Source organism: Dipodomys spectabilis, unplaced genomic scaffold (genome assembly GCF_019054845.1).
Source record: "Dipodomys spectabilis isolate Male_0828 unplaced genomic scaffold, ASM1905484v1 ptg000360l, whole genome shotgun sequence".
Taxonomy (NCBI): Eukaryota; Metazoa; Chordata; class Mammalia; order Rodentia; family Heteromyidae; genus Dipodomys; species Dipodomys spectabilis.
Window position 1 is genome coordinate 1,590,136 of NW_024871037.1, and position 16,175 is coordinate 1,606,310.

The 16,175-nt window shown below is 54.3% G+C and overlaps 1 protein-coding gene across 1 annotated transcript in view; it reads right to left on the bottom strand.

The window, feature by feature from the left end:
• Positions 1-16,175, bottom strand: part of Col7a1 (collagen type VII alpha 1 chain) — a 46,279-nt gene that overhangs the window by 2,388 nt on the left and 27,716 nt on the right. The window contains exons 65-115 of the mRNA XM_042665922.1: positions 14,432-14,467; positions 14,311-14,346; positions 14,108-14,203; positions 13,987-14,022; positions 13,658-13,693; positions 13,498-13,545; positions 13,148-13,183; positions 12,877-12,999; positions 12,585-12,785; positions 12,450-12,485; positions 12,316-12,369; positions 12,120-12,188; positions 12,002-12,046; positions 11,835-11,897; positions 11,603-11,647; positions 10,776-10,811; positions 10,630-10,665; positions 10,436-10,480; positions 10,014-10,046; positions 9,871-9,933; positions 9,697-9,732; positions 9,534-9,614; positions 9,325-9,393; positions 9,201-9,236; positions 9,068-9,109; positions 8,884-8,928; positions 8,748-8,792; positions 7,968-8,003; positions 7,823-7,882; positions 7,579-7,686; positions 7,055-7,126; positions 6,897-6,932; positions 6,724-6,783; positions 6,587-6,631; positions 6,332-6,367; positions 5,941-5,976; positions 5,815-5,871; positions 5,598-5,669; positions 5,138-5,209; positions 4,888-4,923; positions 4,586-4,666; positions 4,322-4,375; positions 4,183-4,236; positions 3,293-3,355; positions 2,622-2,684; positions 2,399-2,515; positions 1,893-1,970; positions 1,753-1,806; positions 1,533-1,581; positions 243-275; positions 18-104 (exon numbers count right to left, since the gene is read on the bottom strand). Coding sequence (XP_042521856.1) covers positions 18-104; positions 243-275; positions 1,533-1,581; positions 1,753-1,806; positions 1,893-1,970; positions 2,399-2,515; positions 2,622-2,684; positions 3,293-3,355; positions 4,183-4,236; positions 4,322-4,375; positions 4,586-4,666; positions 4,888-4,923; positions 5,138-5,209; positions 5,598-5,669; positions 5,815-5,871; positions 5,941-5,976; positions 6,332-6,367; positions 6,587-6,631; positions 6,724-6,783; positions 6,897-6,932; positions 7,055-7,126; positions 7,579-7,686; positions 7,823-7,882; positions 7,968-8,003; positions 8,748-8,792; positions 8,884-8,928; positions 9,068-9,109; positions 9,201-9,236; positions 9,325-9,393; positions 9,534-9,614; positions 9,697-9,732; positions 9,871-9,933; positions 10,014-10,046; positions 10,436-10,480; positions 10,630-10,665; positions 10,776-10,811; positions 11,603-11,647; positions 11,835-11,897; positions 12,002-12,046; positions 12,120-12,188; positions 12,316-12,369; positions 12,450-12,485; positions 12,585-12,785; positions 12,877-12,999; positions 13,148-13,183; positions 13,498-13,545; positions 13,658-13,693; positions 13,987-14,022; positions 14,108-14,203; positions 14,311-14,346; positions 14,432-14,467 — 2,986 coding nt within the window. The remainder of the gene's footprint in view (positions 1-17; positions 105-242; positions 276-1,532; positions 1,582-1,752; positions 1,807-1,892; positions 1,971-2,398; positions 2,516-2,621; positions 2,685-3,292; positions 3,356-4,182; positions 4,237-4,321; positions 4,376-4,585; positions 4,667-4,887; positions 4,924-5,137; positions 5,210-5,597; positions 5,670-5,814; positions 5,872-5,940; positions 5,977-6,331; positions 6,368-6,586; positions 6,632-6,723; positions 6,784-6,896; positions 6,933-7,054; positions 7,127-7,578; positions 7,687-7,822; positions 7,883-7,967; positions 8,004-8,747; positions 8,793-8,883; positions 8,929-9,067; positions 9,110-9,200; positions 9,237-9,324; positions 9,394-9,533; positions 9,615-9,696; positions 9,733-9,870; positions 9,934-10,013; positions 10,047-10,435; positions 10,481-10,629; positions 10,666-10,775; positions 10,812-11,602; positions 11,648-11,834; positions 11,898-12,001; positions 12,047-12,119; positions 12,189-12,315; positions 12,370-12,449; positions 12,486-12,584; positions 12,786-12,876; positions 13,000-13,147; positions 13,184-13,497; positions 13,546-13,657; positions 13,694-13,986; positions 14,023-14,107; positions 14,204-14,310; positions 14,347-14,431; positions 14,468-16,175) is intronic.

A 16,175-nucleotide genomic window follows, 5' to 3' on the forward strand; every position in this document is an offset into this window, starting at 1 on the left:
GGCCTGCTCATCCTCACCTTCGTCCTCTACGTGAGAGACCCGGAGCACAGGTACCCGGTGGAGTTGGGGACCAGCCATGTCTGCGGCATAACCAGACAGGGGTCCTGTAGCGCAGAGTAAGAGATGGGTCACCATGGATGGCTACTCACTCCAACCCAGGCACCACCCCCCCCCCCCAACCCAGGTGATGGATAGGGCTGAGCCTAGGGTGAAGAAAGTTCTGGGCCCAGAAAACTACTCACGTGATCCAGATGCAATAAACTGGCCCTGGCAGGCTGGAGGGGAAGAGGAGGAAAGAGAGAGCAACAATGAGGGAGAGACCAAGAGGAATGAGGAGCTAGGTGCCAGTGGCTCACGCCTGTCATTTTGGCTACTCAGGAGGCTGAGATCTGAGGATCGTGGTCTGAAGGCAGCCTGGGGCCTAGGGAAAGTCTACGAGACTCTTATCTCCAAGGAACCACCAAAAAAGCTAGAAGTGGAGATGTGGCTCGAGTGGTAGAGTACCAGCCTTGAGTGAAAAAGCTCAGGGATAGTGCCCAATACTGGCGCAGAGAAAGACAGAGACAGAGATGCACAGAGACAGAGACTGATGGGTGCAGGTGGAATATAAAGAGACAGGGCTGGGAATGTGGCTTCATGGTAGAGTGCTTGCCTAGCATGCAAGAAGCCTTGGGTTCCACTCCTTAGTATCACATAAGCAGAAAAAGCTGGAAGTGGCGCCATGGCTCTCAAGTAGTGGAGTGCTAGCCTTGACAAAAGAAGCTCAGGGACAGTGCCTGGACCCTGAGTTCAAGCCCCAGGACTGGCAAAAAGAAAAAGAGAGGGAAAAGAGAGAGAGAGAGAGGAAGAAGAAAAAAATATACAGAGACAACAGGAGAGAAAGTAATAGAAAAAAAAAAAATAAGACCAGAACAGGGAGAGAGGGAGGGAAGGAAGAGAGGAAGAAAATCAGAGAAGCAATGGAAATAAGAAGTTGGGAGCCAGGCGCCGATGGCTCATGCCTCTCATCCTAGCTACTCAGGAGGCTGTGATGTAAGGATCACAGTTCAAAGCCTGGGCTGGCAGGAAAGTCCGTGAGACTCTTATCTCCAATGAACCACCAGAAAACCAGATGAGGAGCTGTGGCTCAAGGTGGTAGAGCATTAGCCTTGAGAACAAAAGCTCAGGGACAGCACCCAAGCCCTGAGTTCAAGCTCCATGACTGATTTAAAAAAAAAGTTGGGGGTGCAGCTTCATGCACACACACACACACACACACACACACACACACACACACACGCAGAGTCATCCTGAACATCTGGATCCATCCACAGCCCCCAACATCTGCCTATGTGTCTCCTTCCCTGAGGAACTTTCCGTCCGCTCGTCTGTTCTACAACTTGGATGTCTTGTAAAGCATCTGCACTTGTCTCCTCAACTCTGATTCTCCGTAAGTTCTGTAGGTCTATAGCTAGGTGTGCTGGGATGAAGAAGGGGATAAAACCCAAGAGGCACCCCCCTTCCCCCTCCCCCCCTCCCCCCAACCCACTCACCACAATGCTGACTCATCTCCTGACGCACAAAGCCCCGGATGTCATCCTCCTGGGAACACAAGACCACGAGGATCACTGAGAATCCATGAGTCATGGAAGTGACACAGGACACATACAAACGCGGATCCAGGACAGACCCCACCACATCAAGCCAGGACCCTGGGGGGTCAAGGCAAGGGGTGTGGGCTCAGGGCTTCAACCCACCCAGACCCAAACTCACCGTCAGTGCGGCCTCTCCCTTCTCGCCACGGGGCCCAGTGGGCCCTGGCCGTCCCTATGGGCAAAAGATAGGACTTCAGGTCTCGCCGACACCGGAGGTCAGCTGCATTTTTAACTGCAAGCGCGGGAATTCCCACTCACCTGCTCCCCTCTCTCACCGGGGGTCCCAGGAGCTCCAGGGGACCCCATCACACTCTCCCCAGGGGGCCCTCGCTCACCCTGTCAGTCACAAAAGGGATCAAGTGAATAGGGGGAGGGACGGTGAAGATCAGAGGTCAGAAAAGTTGGGGGGGGTCACAGCTTAAGGAGTTGTGGGGGGGCTGGGGGGATAAGTCCAGGAGTTAGATGGGTATACGGGGTGGGAGGAAGGCTTGGGTATAGCTCAGTAGGGGGTATGTGAGCATGGCATATGTGAGATGAGACACTGCATTTAATTCTCAGCTCAGGAAGGACGGAAGGAAGGAAGGGTGGGAGGGAAGGAGGGAAGGAGGAAGGGTGGGAGGGAAGGAGGGAGGGTAGGAGGGAGGGAGGGAAGGAGGGAAGGAGGGTAGGAGGGAGGGAGGAAGGGAAGGAAGGGAAGGGAAGAAGGAATGAAGGAAGACAGCAGGGTGGTTTAGGGGTCAGGACTCAGAGTTGGGAACTCTTACCTTCTGGCCCTGAAGTCCTTCGGGCCCTTTGGGACCAATACTCCCAGGGGGCCCTGGGGGACCACTAGAACCATCACTGCCTTTGGGTCCTGGAAAACCCCCAATTCCTGGGGGCCCCTGGGAAGAGACAGGACAGAGGCAGTGAGCAGAGTCTTCCACAAAGACGAACCCACTCCCGAAGAGCATGTTCTCCTCGACTCATCAAACCTTGACCTTAACTTACCCGCTCCCCTTTTTCGCCCTGGTCACCTTTGGGGCCCAGTAGCCCATCAAAGCCTCGGTCACCCTGGGAACGAAGAAGCCCGAGAGACACCCTGACTTCCTACAGCTCCTATACCTCTTTGGACATCCAAGAGACCCCCACAGATTATGATCCAGTGATACCACACCCCGCTATAACCCCTCTGCTCTGGTGTCTACATGCCCCCCTTCTCCTTCCCTTTTTTTTTTTTTTTTTGGTCAGTTGTGGGGCTTGAACTCATGGCCTGGGCGCTGTCCCTGAGCTCTTTTGCTCAAGGCTAGCACTCTACCACTTTGAACCACAGCGCCACTTCCAGTTTTTGAGTGGTTCATTGGAGATAAGAGTCTCATGGGGACTTTTCTGCCCAGGCTGACTTAGAACTGCAGTCTTTAGATCTCAGATCCCTGAGTAGCTAGGATTACAGGCGGGAGCTGCCAGTGCCCGGCAACCTCCTGCTCTGATGCCTCTTCCCCTCCTTCCACCTTGCCACCCCCATTCTCCACTGTGATTCACCCTTGCCTGGAACCTCCAGACCAGCCACATACCATACCAGTCCCAACCCCGCCTCCCTTGACCCTAAACCTTCACCACCCCATTGTGTCTTCCCTGCCCTCTCCCAAGCTCCCACCATGTCCTCTCTTAAGAGACCCTACCTTGGGACCCATCAAGCCTTCCTTGCCAGGAGCCCCGGATTGGCCTGGCACACCAGGCTCCCCCTGGAGAAAAAGAGAACATGAACTTAAGCCTGACTCACCTGCCCTCCTCCCCCTTTTTTTTTTTGGCCGGTCCGGGGGCTTGAACTCAGAGCCTAAGCACTGTCCCTGAGCTTTTTTTTGCTGAAGGCTAGCACTCTACCACATGAGCCACAGCGCCACTTCTGGCTTTTTCTGTTGGTGTGGTACTGAGGAATCCAACCCAGGGCTTCATGCATACTAGGCAAGCACTCTGCCACTAAGCCACACTCCCAGCCCATACCCCCTTCTTTCTTTCTTTTCGTATTCTTTTTTATTTTTTTTTTGGTCAGTCTTTTTGTTTTGATTTTTTGTTGTTGATCCTGGGGCTTGAACTCTGGGCCTGGGCACTGTCCCTCAGCTCTTCAGCTCAAAGCAAGAGCTCTACCACTTAAGCCACAGTACCACTTCCAGTTTTCTGGTGGCTTGTTGGGAGATAGGAGTCTCATGGACTTTTCCTGCCAGGGCTCGCTTGGAACCGTGATCCTCAGATCTCAGCCTCCTGTGTAGCTAGGATTATAGGCATGAGCCACCAGCACCTGGCTCTTTTTTGTCAGTCTTGAGGCTTGAACTCAGAGCCTGGGCACTGTCCCTGAACTCTTCTGTTCAAGGCTAGCACACTACCACTTTGAGCCACAGTTCCACTTCTGGTTTTCTGGTGGTTCACTGGAGATGAGAGTCTCACAGACTTTCCTGCCCAGGCTGGCTTTGAACTGCCATCCTCAAATCTCAGCCTCTGGAGTCGCTGGGATTACAGGTGTGCACCACCAGCAGACAGCTACCCTTTTATCCTATGTGTGCCCCTCACTCACCAACTCTCCTTTCCGTCCTGCCAGCCCAGGCCGGCCCGGGAGACCAGCTTCTCCCTGTGAATATCAAGTCGAAAGTTAGCCATAGGTTTCGGGCCTCATAGTCCCCACAGCTCCTTGTCTCCTTTTTCTCCATCTGTACCTTGTCTCCCTTTTCTCCATCAAGGCCGCAGGCTCCCTTTACTCCCCGCTCACCCTGAGGGAGAAAAAAAATGGGGAGAAATTAACTTCCAAACACCTTACTTTCACGAGCCCTTGTGCCTAAAACCAACCCTCTGATCTTACCTAGCATTCCACCTTCACCCCCAGATACCTCACACCTAGCCCCAGATCCCTTCCCTTCCCAAACCAGGTCTTCCTGAGCAGACAAACAACAACAAATGAACAAACCCGGTCCCTTCCCCACCTTGAAGCCCCGGGGACCCATGAAGCCAGGGTCTCCTTTGTCTCCTCGGAAACCGGGGGCTCCGTCCTTTCCTGGGGCTCCCTGGGAGGAAAGAGGTCAATGGCGGACAATCATCATGGAAGAGGCCCAAGAAGGGCAGGGTTGGCCATGGGGTTGAGCCCACTATAGGTGGTGGACATCATTAGGGGCATTCCTATGGAGATGGAAGTTCCCAGGCCATAGGAAAATACCATGAGCCTTTGGGGGGCCATAAGGTCAAAGGTTACATGGGCAGGACCATCGTGGGGATGGAGGCATCTTACCGGGTCACCAGGGATTCCTGTAGCACCAGGCTCCCCCTGTGGGAAACACAAGTTAGTGGGGAAATCCTTCAATGTGACTGCTCCATGCTGGCCTTCCTGCATGAGCACCCCCTAGGTGACCCCGTGATCAGGGACAGGTTGCACACGGGATCTCTGTGGCCAACACTGAGGGACCTTGAACTCTCCAGGGTCTAACCAACACACACCCAGGAACAGACAGACGTGAGTGTCTGTCTGGGGCAGGGCTTGCCTTGGGTCCCATGAATCCACGAGCTCCCACTGGTCCAGCCGAGCCCTTGTTGCCAGGTTCTCCTTTGGTGCCCTGTGGGAATGATGGCAGAGGGACAGTCAGGACCCTGACCAGGCTAGTAGGGCGGGAACCAGCCAGGTGGAGGCGGAGCTTGTATGTCACCTCCACTTCCTGTCCCCAGGGGATATGGAACAGTGGAGTTGAACTGGGGTCATGATGCATGGAAAAACAGCTCATAGCTCACTGGGGGATCGCCAGACTCTTCCCTTTTCTTATGTTGGGCCCCTAACTTCATGTGGACCACCCCTAAAACCCCACAGATCCTCACAGAGATTCCCCTCCTGTCCTCATCTCAAGGCCGGAGAGTCCTCACGAAAGCCCCCATTTCTCCAGCCTTCCCTCTGATCCCAGGCGAGTCGGGGTATGTAGCACCCCACCCTCTTCCCTTGTCACCTCGTACCTTGTCACCAGGGTCCCCGACATCACCCCGAGATCCTTTGTCACCATCTATGCCCCGAGGTCCTCGTTCACCCTGAGTCGGGGGTTGGAAGCTGAAGTCAGAGGCCGGAGGCCCCTAACTTCTGGGGTTGGGGGGAGAGGGGGCTGGCCAGGGTCCACAGAAGACCTGCCTGCCACTGGAGGGAAACGCAGTTCGCATAGGAATTTGACTCACTCACCGTGTCCCCTTTGGCACCCGGAATTCCCGGAGGCCCCACGATCACAGCCGAGTCACCCTGAGGAGCAGGGAGCGTCAAAGGAGTCGGGAACGCCCCAGTCTCCTTCTACCCGACAGCCATACTCACCTTGTCACCCTTCAGCCCTGCCACGCCAGCATCACCCTGGTGGGAGGAAGAGTATGAGTCTCATCCAAGCTGGAGACACCTCACTTCTTTTTTTCTTTTTAAACCATTTTGGGGCTTGAACTCAGAGCCTGGGTGCTGTCCCTGAGCCTCTTTGTGCTCAAGGCTAGCGCTCTACCACTTTTGCCACAGCATCACTTCCAATTTTCAGGTGGTTTACTGGAGATAAGACTTTTCTGCCCGGGCTGGCTTCAAACCACAATCCTCAGATCTCAGTCTCCTGAGTAGCTAGGATGACAGATGTGAGCCACTGCACCCGGTAACACCCACTTTGGAGTTATAAGATCCATCCCCACTGCTGTTCATCTCAAAGCCCATTCTCCCACCTTCTTACCTTCTCCCCTCGATCACCCCGGCTGCCGGGTGGTCCCTGTGTGAAAGAAGATGACTGTGAGCTATGGGAGCTTGGGGGAGCCTCGTGAGAAGGCAGCAAAGCGGGCCGGGGAAGAAAGAGAGAGGGGAGAACGGGGTGTGTGTGGGGGAGGCCAGAGCAGACAAGAACACAAGTTCTGGGGCACACTATAGAGAATCCCAAGGGCCCAAAGGGGACAAGAAGGGGATTGACTTCACACCACACGGTGTGACCCACCGTGAGTCCGCGGGGTCCTTCTTGTCCTGGGTGGCCATCTTCACCCTAGAGAGTGAGATTAGGTTCCCCGACTCAGCCTGGCGATCCAAGGCGAGAGCTGTTGTAAGGCTCCCCAGAGGTGGCTTGGGTGTACGTACCCGGATGCCTGGCTCTCCACGCTCCCCTCGGGGCCCAGGCGGCCCCACTCCGGGGTCTCCCTGAAGATCAACAGCACATCGGGGATCAGTAAGGGGACTGGGTTGGGGACAGAGGGTCATGGGAGGGGATGACAGGGGCACAGGAGAAGGTGGCCAAGCACGGTCCATCTTACCTTGTCTCCTTTGAGTCCAGAGACCCCAGGGGCTCCCTGTGGGTCAGAACAAACTGAGGACCCTTGAACCCCATACAAGCAGCCCCACAGCCTGACCCTAGTTCCCACCATCATTCCTCATGTGGACAGACTCACAGACATTGCGTGCCTCTACTCACCACTGATCCTGGTGGTCCAGATGGCCCCAAAGAACCTGGGGGGCCTTCTCTCCCCGGAGGGCCTGCCAGGCCCTATGGGAAAAACAGGATGAAGGAGGCAGAGAGTTCCTTGGGGAGCCTCTATCTTCCTCAAGACTGAGGCAAGGCCTGAGTCCCTTCCTCCTCCCCTACGACCACATTCAGGTCTGGTTTTTTTTGTTGTTATTGTTGTTGGTTTTAGGGCTTGAACTCACGGCCTGGGCACTGGCCCTGAGCTCTTCAGCTCAAGGTGAGCACTTTACCACTTGAGCCACAGCGCCACTTCCAGTTTTCTGGTGGTTTATTGGAGATAAAAGTCTCACGGACTTTCCTGCCCAGCCTGATTTTGAACCACAATCCTTAGAACTCAGCTTTCTGAGGAAGTTAGGCTGATAGGCGTGAGCCACCACCAGCCCAGCTCAGATTCAGTTCTTAGTCATTAGGCTTGAACTCTGGGCCTGGGCGCTATCCCACCAAGTTCCCATATGCCATTTTCAGCCCCTTACCCGCTCGCCAACGGGGCCCGGCTGGCCCGTTTCTCCTCGAGGACCTGTCTGACCAGGGAAGCCGACAATACCAGGAGCTCCCGGAGGGCCGGGAGGGCCTGGGTCTCCCTGAAATAAAAAAATGCAAGGAGCAGCCACTATTAGAAGTCCTTCCCAAGACTTGTCCCAGAATTCCCTCTTCTTCCCATCACCAGGGGCTGCCCTCCCCATAGTTCTCCCCACTGGTAATAGGACTCAGACTCACCTTCATACCTGGAGGACCAGATAATCCAGGGGGACCTTGGATCCCAACTCCTGGGTCACCCTTTAAAGGCAAAAAGGGGGGTCTTATCAGGGTCACAGAGTCTCAGACCCAGAACCTCAGTAAGGAACCTTCCAGCTCAATGTACCTTGTGACCTTTAAGTCCGGGAGCCCCTTTTTGACCCTAAAATAAATAAATAAATAGCATTTAAGAGGGTAGGATAATAAACAAGGACTCAGAAAGACATGACTCCTGGGTTTTGAGGGCATAGACTGAGGGAAAGTTTCCATGTGACCAGAGATTCATGGTAGTTTAGGGGTGAACACAGGTATAGGGATCCGGATATGTGGGAACAGGTAGCCAAAGGCAGGGGTTCAGATGTGAATGGGTTTATTTTGCCCACAATCACATTTCTTTTCTTTTCTGTTTTTTGTTTGTTTGTTTTTTGGTTGGTTGTAGGGCCTTAACTCTGGGCGCTGTCCCTCAGCTCTTCAGCTCAAGGCTAGCGCTCTACCACTTGAGCCACAGTGCCACTTCCAGCTTTTTCTGCTTATGTGGTGCTGCGGAATCGAACCCAGGGCCTCATGCATGGGAGGTAAGCACTCTATCATGGAGCCACCTTTCCAGCCTTTTCTTTTCTTTTCTTCTTTTTTTTTTGTCTGTTATGGGGCTTGAACTCAGGGCCAGGACTCTGTCCCTGAGCTTTTTTGCTCAAGGCTAGCGATTTACTGCTTTGAACTACAGGGCCACTTCCAGTTTTTATCGGAGATAGGTTTCCTGGACTTTCCTGCCCGGGCTGGCTTTGAACTATGATCCTTAGATCTCAGCCTCCTGAGTGGCTGGGATGACAGGTGTGAACCACCAGCGGCCTGGCAAACAATCGAAGTTGTCAAGCCAAGCTTGGACCTGCCCGGACCTCAGACTCACGTCTTCCCCGGGGTCTCCCGGCTCTCCTGCCCGGCCAGCTTCACCCTGTAGAGAAGGCATCAATGAGGGCATCTGGCTTCTCAAGCCTCCTCCTCTCTGCTCAGTGCTCACGCCTCAGTGTGGCTGGCACACTCACCTTCTCGCCCCTTGGCCCTGGCAGTCCCCGGTCTCCTTTGGCCCCCTATAGATGCACGGGAGGGAGGCGACAGAGGCATCCATCACAGACAGACAGAGACTCAAGGAGGGAGAGGCGGGAGGCTGGGGTCCAAGGAGGTAAATGGAGGGTCATAAGTGTGGGTGACGCAGGGGGTCACACTCACCGGCTCCCCCAGTAGGTCTCCAGCAAGGTCTCCCGGGGCTCCCTGAGAAGGAAGAGGGCGCAATGGGATTCCTTGGTCCCCCGCTCCCCCACCAATTCTTGGCCTCTCCTCCCAGGCCTCTGCATTTACTCACCTTCTCTCCTTTTGCTCCAGGAAGTCCAACCACTGCCTGTGAAATGGGGTCATTTTAGATGGGATGTAGAAACAGGCTGGGGCGGGGGGGGGGGGGGGGGTAAGAGTCAAAGGTCAAAGGTCACCTGTCCAGGGGCCCCTATGGGTCCAGGTTCTCCTTTAGGTCCAACGGGGCCTGGTAGACCTGGAGATCCCTGTGGCAGGGTAACGTGAGGCACTTAAGAGCCATTCCACCATCTTGTCCCCAGCCACCCACTTCTCAAATCTGCCATCTTGTCCCCAGCCGCCCACTTCTCATCTCCAGACGCTACAAGCATCCCCTAGAACGTGTTACCGGCACCCCGGGGCTTCCTCTGTCTCCATCCTTTCCACTGGTCCCGTCGCGACCTGGGGCTCCTGGCTTCCCAGTCTCCCCCTAAGACGAGAGAGCTCAGGGGAGGAACGGCCTGGCTGACCTTTGACCCCTCTGGAGCCCAGGTCAGATTGTCCAAACTTACCACTTGTCCAGGCAAACCTGGTGACCCCTGAGGACCCTGAAGATGGAAAAGATGTGAAAGGTGACACCAGGCCAGGACAAAGGAGGACATGGGGAGCATGGGGAACCTGGTTGGGGGGGGCAGGGGGGTGCAGACTGGGAATATGGCATCATTGATGGGGTCACAGCTACTCACCACGAGGCCTGGGGGACCTGGGGGACCAGGCAGTCCCACAGCTCCAGTAGGTCCAGGAAGGCCCTGGAAGCAGAATGAGTGCAGGGCGGTGTGAGCCCCTACCCGTTTCTCTGCGACCCTCCCCCACTTGCCAAGCTACTCACCCGGCCTGGGGGTCCCGTCTCTCCAGGCTCCCCCTGCAAAGAACCCAGAGCTGTATGAGCAGAGCCCACATAGACGGGTGCCTGAGTTTCCATCCCACAAGTGGGCAGATGTTACCCTGGCTGTGGACAGGGGTCAAAGGAGCCACCCCAGCCAGGTGCTGGTGGCTCACACCTGGCATCCTAGGTCCTCAGAAAGCTGAGATCTGAGGATCACGGTTCAAAGCCAGCCAGAAAAGGCCATGAGACTATCTCCAATGAGCCATCAGAAAACACTAGCCTTAAGAAAGAAGGATCAAAGATGGCGCCCGAGTCCTGAGTTCAAACCCCATGATCGCAAAAAAAAAAGGAAAAAAGAAAAGAAAAAGGAGCCACCTCCGTCGCTGCTCACGTACACCTCCCCTCCCACGTGTGCCCATACCCACCTTCAGGCCAGAAGGTCCCTGGGGTCCTGCAGGACCGGCAAGACCCTAGAGAAAAGTAGTAGCAGGGGATAAAAGTTGGCATTATCTGCCTGAGCCCAGGGATTCACATGAACAAGGCTCAGTTCATCAGCAGTGACCGATGCCCATTCTACCCTTCCCGTACCCCCACCAGGAAATGTTTCCCCATCACTCACCGGGGCACCCGGCGGTCCAGGGTCTCCATGCCCACCCTGTTGGGGACAGTCTGATGAAAGGAGTGAGTCTCACCTCATGGGGGAATCGCTCAGTAAGGCTGGACAAAGGCTGGGCTTGGGTGAAGCAAGGGTGCTTGGGTACTCACCGCTGGGCCGGGGGCGCCCCTCGGGCCCTGCAGACCCTGCATAGAGAAATGATTGATGACCCTTGATCTAGACTGTGCTTGGGCTTGTTACCACATTCTGGGAACCTGTGCTGAGGAAGCCCTTTTCCACATTCCCAATGTCCCAGGTCCAGATCGCCCTATATCTGTAGACTGTCCCCATATAGGGGTCTGCACCCACATACATGTGTGCGCATGCGCATGCACACACACACACACACACACACACACACACACACACACACGAGTAAACCCCTATCAGGCATTATGTACTGGGTCCACACCTGTGCATGGAGGTACGGAATCAGTACCCTAAGGAACACACACACACACATGCACAAAGACCAAAGACAGACACACACATGCTCACACACCTACACAAATGCACACACAAAAACCGAAGAAAGATACACATACATGCTCATGCACATCCACACACAAAAAACAAAGACAGACATGCTCACACACAACATGCTCATACAAAGACCACAGATAGCCGGGCACCAGTGGCTCACGCTTGTCATCCTAGCTATTCAGGAGGCTGAGATCTGAGGATCATGATTCAAAGCCAGCTCAGGCAGAAAAGTCTGTGACTCTTATCTCCAATAAATCACTAAAAAAAACTGGAAGTGGTGCTGTGGCTCAAGTGGTAAAGTGCTCACCTTGAGCTGAAGAGGGGAGGGACAGTGCTCAAGCCCAGAGTTCAAGCCCCAGGACTGACAACAACAACAACAAAAAAGACTACACACACACACACACACACACACACACACACACACACACAATCCCAGGCTCATGTCCCCACTCACCTGTTTCCCTTCAGGCCCAGCTATACCACGTTCTCCTGGTAAGCCCTGTAGAGAACAGATCTAAGACCATCCTGCCTTTATACCCCAACCCCAACTTCTCCTCCATCCACCAACCACAACTCTAGACAGCTGAAGGCAGGCCTTGGAGGGTCCCAGGCAGTGCTGAGCAGAGAAGAACCCGTGTAAGAGCCATCTTCTCACCTGTGCATGGCACAGGGGGACAAGGACTCACCGGGCTGCCGTTGAGACCTCTCTGTCCAGGCTCGCCTTGGTCTCCCTTGATGCCCGGCATGCCCTGCAAGCACAATGTCCCATCCTGAGCCCCTGATTCCTGTCAAGTGTGCCCCGCTCTCTAGTAGCCCCCACAGAGGAGGAGAAACAGTGGGATGGGGACCTCACGCTGTCTCCTTTGGTGCCTCGGTCACCATCGCTGCCGGGATCCCCCTGAATGGATTAGATGTCAATCAGGCCCTAGTGACACGGAAGGGCGTGGTCCACAGGCCAAGCCTACACTGACCTTAGCACCCTTGGGTCCAGGGGGTCCTTGTTTTCCCAAGAGTCCAGGATCTGCCTCATCCGTGGCCACCTGTGAGCACAAGGTCATGGGTGAGGGCGTCAGAGGGGCATGGAGGGCATGGTTGTAGATCACGAAGGTCATGGGATTTCTAGGGTCTGAGCTAAAGGTAGACAGCTCCCCCCCCCCCCGTGATTACCTTGGGGCCAGGAGGACCAGGTAGACCCGGGGGGCCAGGAAGGCCATCTCTGCCCTGCAGAAAAGAAAATCTGCTGGCTTGTGTGCGCATGGTTTCCGATCGGCTCCCGCCTTGTGGAGACTCACCCGGCTCACCTGTTCTCCTCGTTCTCCCTTCTCTCCTCGTTCTCCCTGAAATCCAACGGAGAGGTCAGGGTGAGGTCTCCACTACGGATGTCCCACTTCCGGACCCCACGTCCCCGGCCCTTCCAGTCAGCCTCTCAGACTCACCCTTTCTCCTGGCCTTCCTGCCTCTCCTGTAGTCCCAGCCTGGCCAGGGAGCCCAGGAATGCCAGGCTTTCCGGGTTCCCCAGCAAGGCCGGGAGGTCCTGGGGGTCCCCTCTCTCCAAAAGCCAGGCCAGGAGGCCCCTGGGGGCCAGGGGCTCCCTGATCGCCCTTCAGCCCCCGTTCACCAGGAAAACCAATGGAGCCCTGAAGAAAGCAGAACGAATGGATGAGTGGAATGAACGCCAGGGGGCTGAATAACCCCGCCCTCCACAGGCCAAACAGCCCACTCGCTCACATCTTTGCCTGGCAGACCCGGCTCGCCTGGGTTTCCCTTGGGACCACGGTGTCGTTCAGGTACAGGCAGGAAACTTCCAGAACTCTCATCCCAGGTCTCCACTATCTCCCTCAGAGCAGAGGCCTGATGAGTAGTGAGAGGACAGAGGAACGGGATTCCAGTCACGTACTCCTCCGGGGAGGTGGGGGGGGGGCCTTATGGGTGCCAGTTGCTTCCCCTCCCCCCACGGAGCCCCTATCTGCTCCTCACCCCAGCAACTTCAATAACTCACCTTGATGCCAACTGTTTCCAGCCACCGCTCTACATTCTGGGGATACAAGGATGGTGAATGGGTGCCCACGAAAGAAAAGCCCCTGCTTCCCAGAAACAGACTTCATTCACACCCTCTTGTCCAGCACCTTCCTTGGCCCTCTGCTGAAGTTGGGGTTGAGGCGGCCGCTAGCAGCCTCCCCAGCATGGCCCCCCATACACACTCAGGTTCCTGTGAGTAAGGCTCTAGGGGAATGCCAGTGGGACAAGGAATGGGGCACAGAGGAGCCCGTGGGAGGGGAATGGGCTGGACAGGTAGCTCCAAGGGACATGCAGATTCCCATGAAGGACCAGGTTCCAGGGCTGGCTCACCGCCACGCTCCCAGGTTCTCCTCTAAGACCGCGTTCCCCACGAAGGCCCTGGAAAGATCAAATGATGGGCCACAAGACCCAGTTGGGGAGGTGGGGGGGGGGGGTGACACAAGGGGTTCCTATAGCAACCTGGATAAGTATATAAGATGGGAGGCCTCACCTGTTCCCCTTTGGATCCAGTCTCGCCACGGTCACCCTGAAGGCAAAGAATAATCAGAGAAGGACTGGGAAGGTAGAGTGTTTGCCTAGCATGCATGAAGCCCCAGGTTCGAGTCCTCAGTACCACATATACACAGAAAAGACCGGAAGCAGTGCTGTGACTCAAGTGGTAGAGTTCTATCCTTGAGCAAAAAAAAAGCTCAGGGCCAGTGTCCAGGCCCTGAGTTCAAGCTCCAGGACTGGACAAAAAAAAAAAAAAAAGAATCAGAGGAAAAAATGTCCACAGACTTTTATCTACCATACCCCCTCATCTAATATTTACACACTTACCTTGGGACCTATGTTTCCTGGGACACCGGGAAAGCCCTGAGATAGGACAGAAGGGAAAAGGGTCACACAGGATTGTGGTACCCCACTGTATCTTCCGATTGGAACTACTCTGGCCACTCACCTGGCCGGGAGGGCCAACCTGTCCCGGGACACCCGGAGGGCCCTGGAGTCCAGGGCTACCGGGCGCTCCACGCTCTCCTTTGGGGCCTTCGTGACCCTGTGGAGGATGTGGTAGGCATCAGGTCGGCATCCCCAGAGACCCAGGAAAGAATGCAGTCAACTCATAGGGTCAAGATTGGGGCTCAAAAAATTCTGGCCACTCACTTCTCTCCCAGGGGCACCTGCATCTCCCTTCTCTCCCTAAGGAAGAAAAAGGCTTTTTTTTTTTTAAAAAGACACAGCCTAAGCCAAGGCCAAGAATAGATCCCAGGGGAAGAGATTTTACCTTTCTCCCGTCTTCTCCGGGGTCTCCAGGTTCTCCCTGTGGGCAGAGGACTTGTATCATCTCAAAAGGTTATTGGTGTCTGGCTGTAAGATATTGTCTTGATAGATTTTGGATGACTATGATCAAAGATCTGTGCTTTAGAGTTCCATGGCTCTGCATGAGCTATTTGCATGTCTGCTAGTGTGCCTACATGGGCCTGCTCACCTCCACGTATACCTGTACAAGCCCTGCCTACCTCTGGTTCTCTAGATCTGATTCCAAATTCATGTGTCTTTGGGATGGTATATATAAATGTGCGCAGCTGTGTGCCTTAGCTTTTTTTTTTTTTTTTTTTTTATTGGTCAGTCGTGGGGCTTGAACTCTGGGCCTGAGTGCTGTCCCTCAGCTCTTCAGCTCAAGGCTAGTTCTCTACCACTTGTGACACAGTGCAACTACCAGTTTTCTAGTGGTTTATTGGAAATAAGAGTCTCACAGACTTCCCTGCCTGGGCTGGCTTTGAACCATGATCCTCAGATCTCAGTCTCCTGAGTAGCTAGGATTGCAGGCATAAGCCACCGGCACCTGGCGTGTCTTAGCTTTTGAACTTGTGTGGGTCTGGGAAGGTAACTGTGTGTCAGCCTGTCTGCACATCCTAGGCTAGTAATGAGCATTTTTGGGGGGTGGGAGGGTTGCTGGTCTTGGGGCTTGAACTTAAGGCCTGGTGCTGTCCCTGAGCTTTTTTTTTTTTAATTTTTTTTTTATAGTTTGTTTTAATGACCAAATTATATTCCACTGTATGGCTATATCACTATTTGCTTAATCATTTCTCTCTTTTTTTTGGGGTCCGGTCATGGAGCTTGAACTCTGGGCCTGAGCGCTGTCCTTCAGCTCTTTAGCTCAAGGCTAGCGCTCTACCACTTGAGCCACAGTGTCACTTCCGGCTTTTTTCTTTTAGCTTATGTGGTGCTGAGGAATCGAACTCAGGGCCTCATGAATGCAAGGCAAACGCTCTACCACTGAGCCACCTTCCCAGCCCTCCCTGAGCTTTTTTTTGCTCAAAGCTAGCACTCTACCACTTGAGCCACAGTGCCACTTCTAGCTTTTTGTGTGTGTGTGGTGCTGAGGAATTGAACTTGGGGCTACATGCATCTTAGGTGAGCACTCTACCACTAAGCCACATTCCCAGCCCTGAGCATGGGTTTTAAACAAGCATGCCCAAGTCCCAGTGCCTATATGTACCTGGCATTATTTTTCCTGCAAGTCTTGAATGTGTTTCAATGTGCACAGTCATATGTGGGTAGGTAACTATGGATATAAATGCATATGGTAGTGTTGGGCACTCATGGCTGATGCCTGTAATCCTAGCTACTCAGGAGGCTGAGATCTGAGGATTGTAGTTAGAAGCCAGCCTGGGTAGAAAAGTCTGTGAGAGTCTTATCTCCCATGAACCACAAAAAAGAAAACCCTGAAATGGTGGTATGGTTCAAACAGTGGCATGTCAGTCTTTAGGGAAAAAGCCCAGACTCTGAGATCAAGCCTCAGTTCTGGGCCCCCAATTTTTTTATTTTGTTTGGGGTTTTTTTAACTGTATTTTTTTTGTCTTTTCTTTTTTGGTACTGGGGATCGAACCCAGGATGTTACACTTGCTAGGCAAGAGCTTTGCCACTGAGCTACATCCCAGCCCCCCAATTTTTTTTTAAAGCATATGCCAGCACATTTCCAACTGTGTCACACAGCAAAGCCTACGTCACATGAGCAGTCCGGA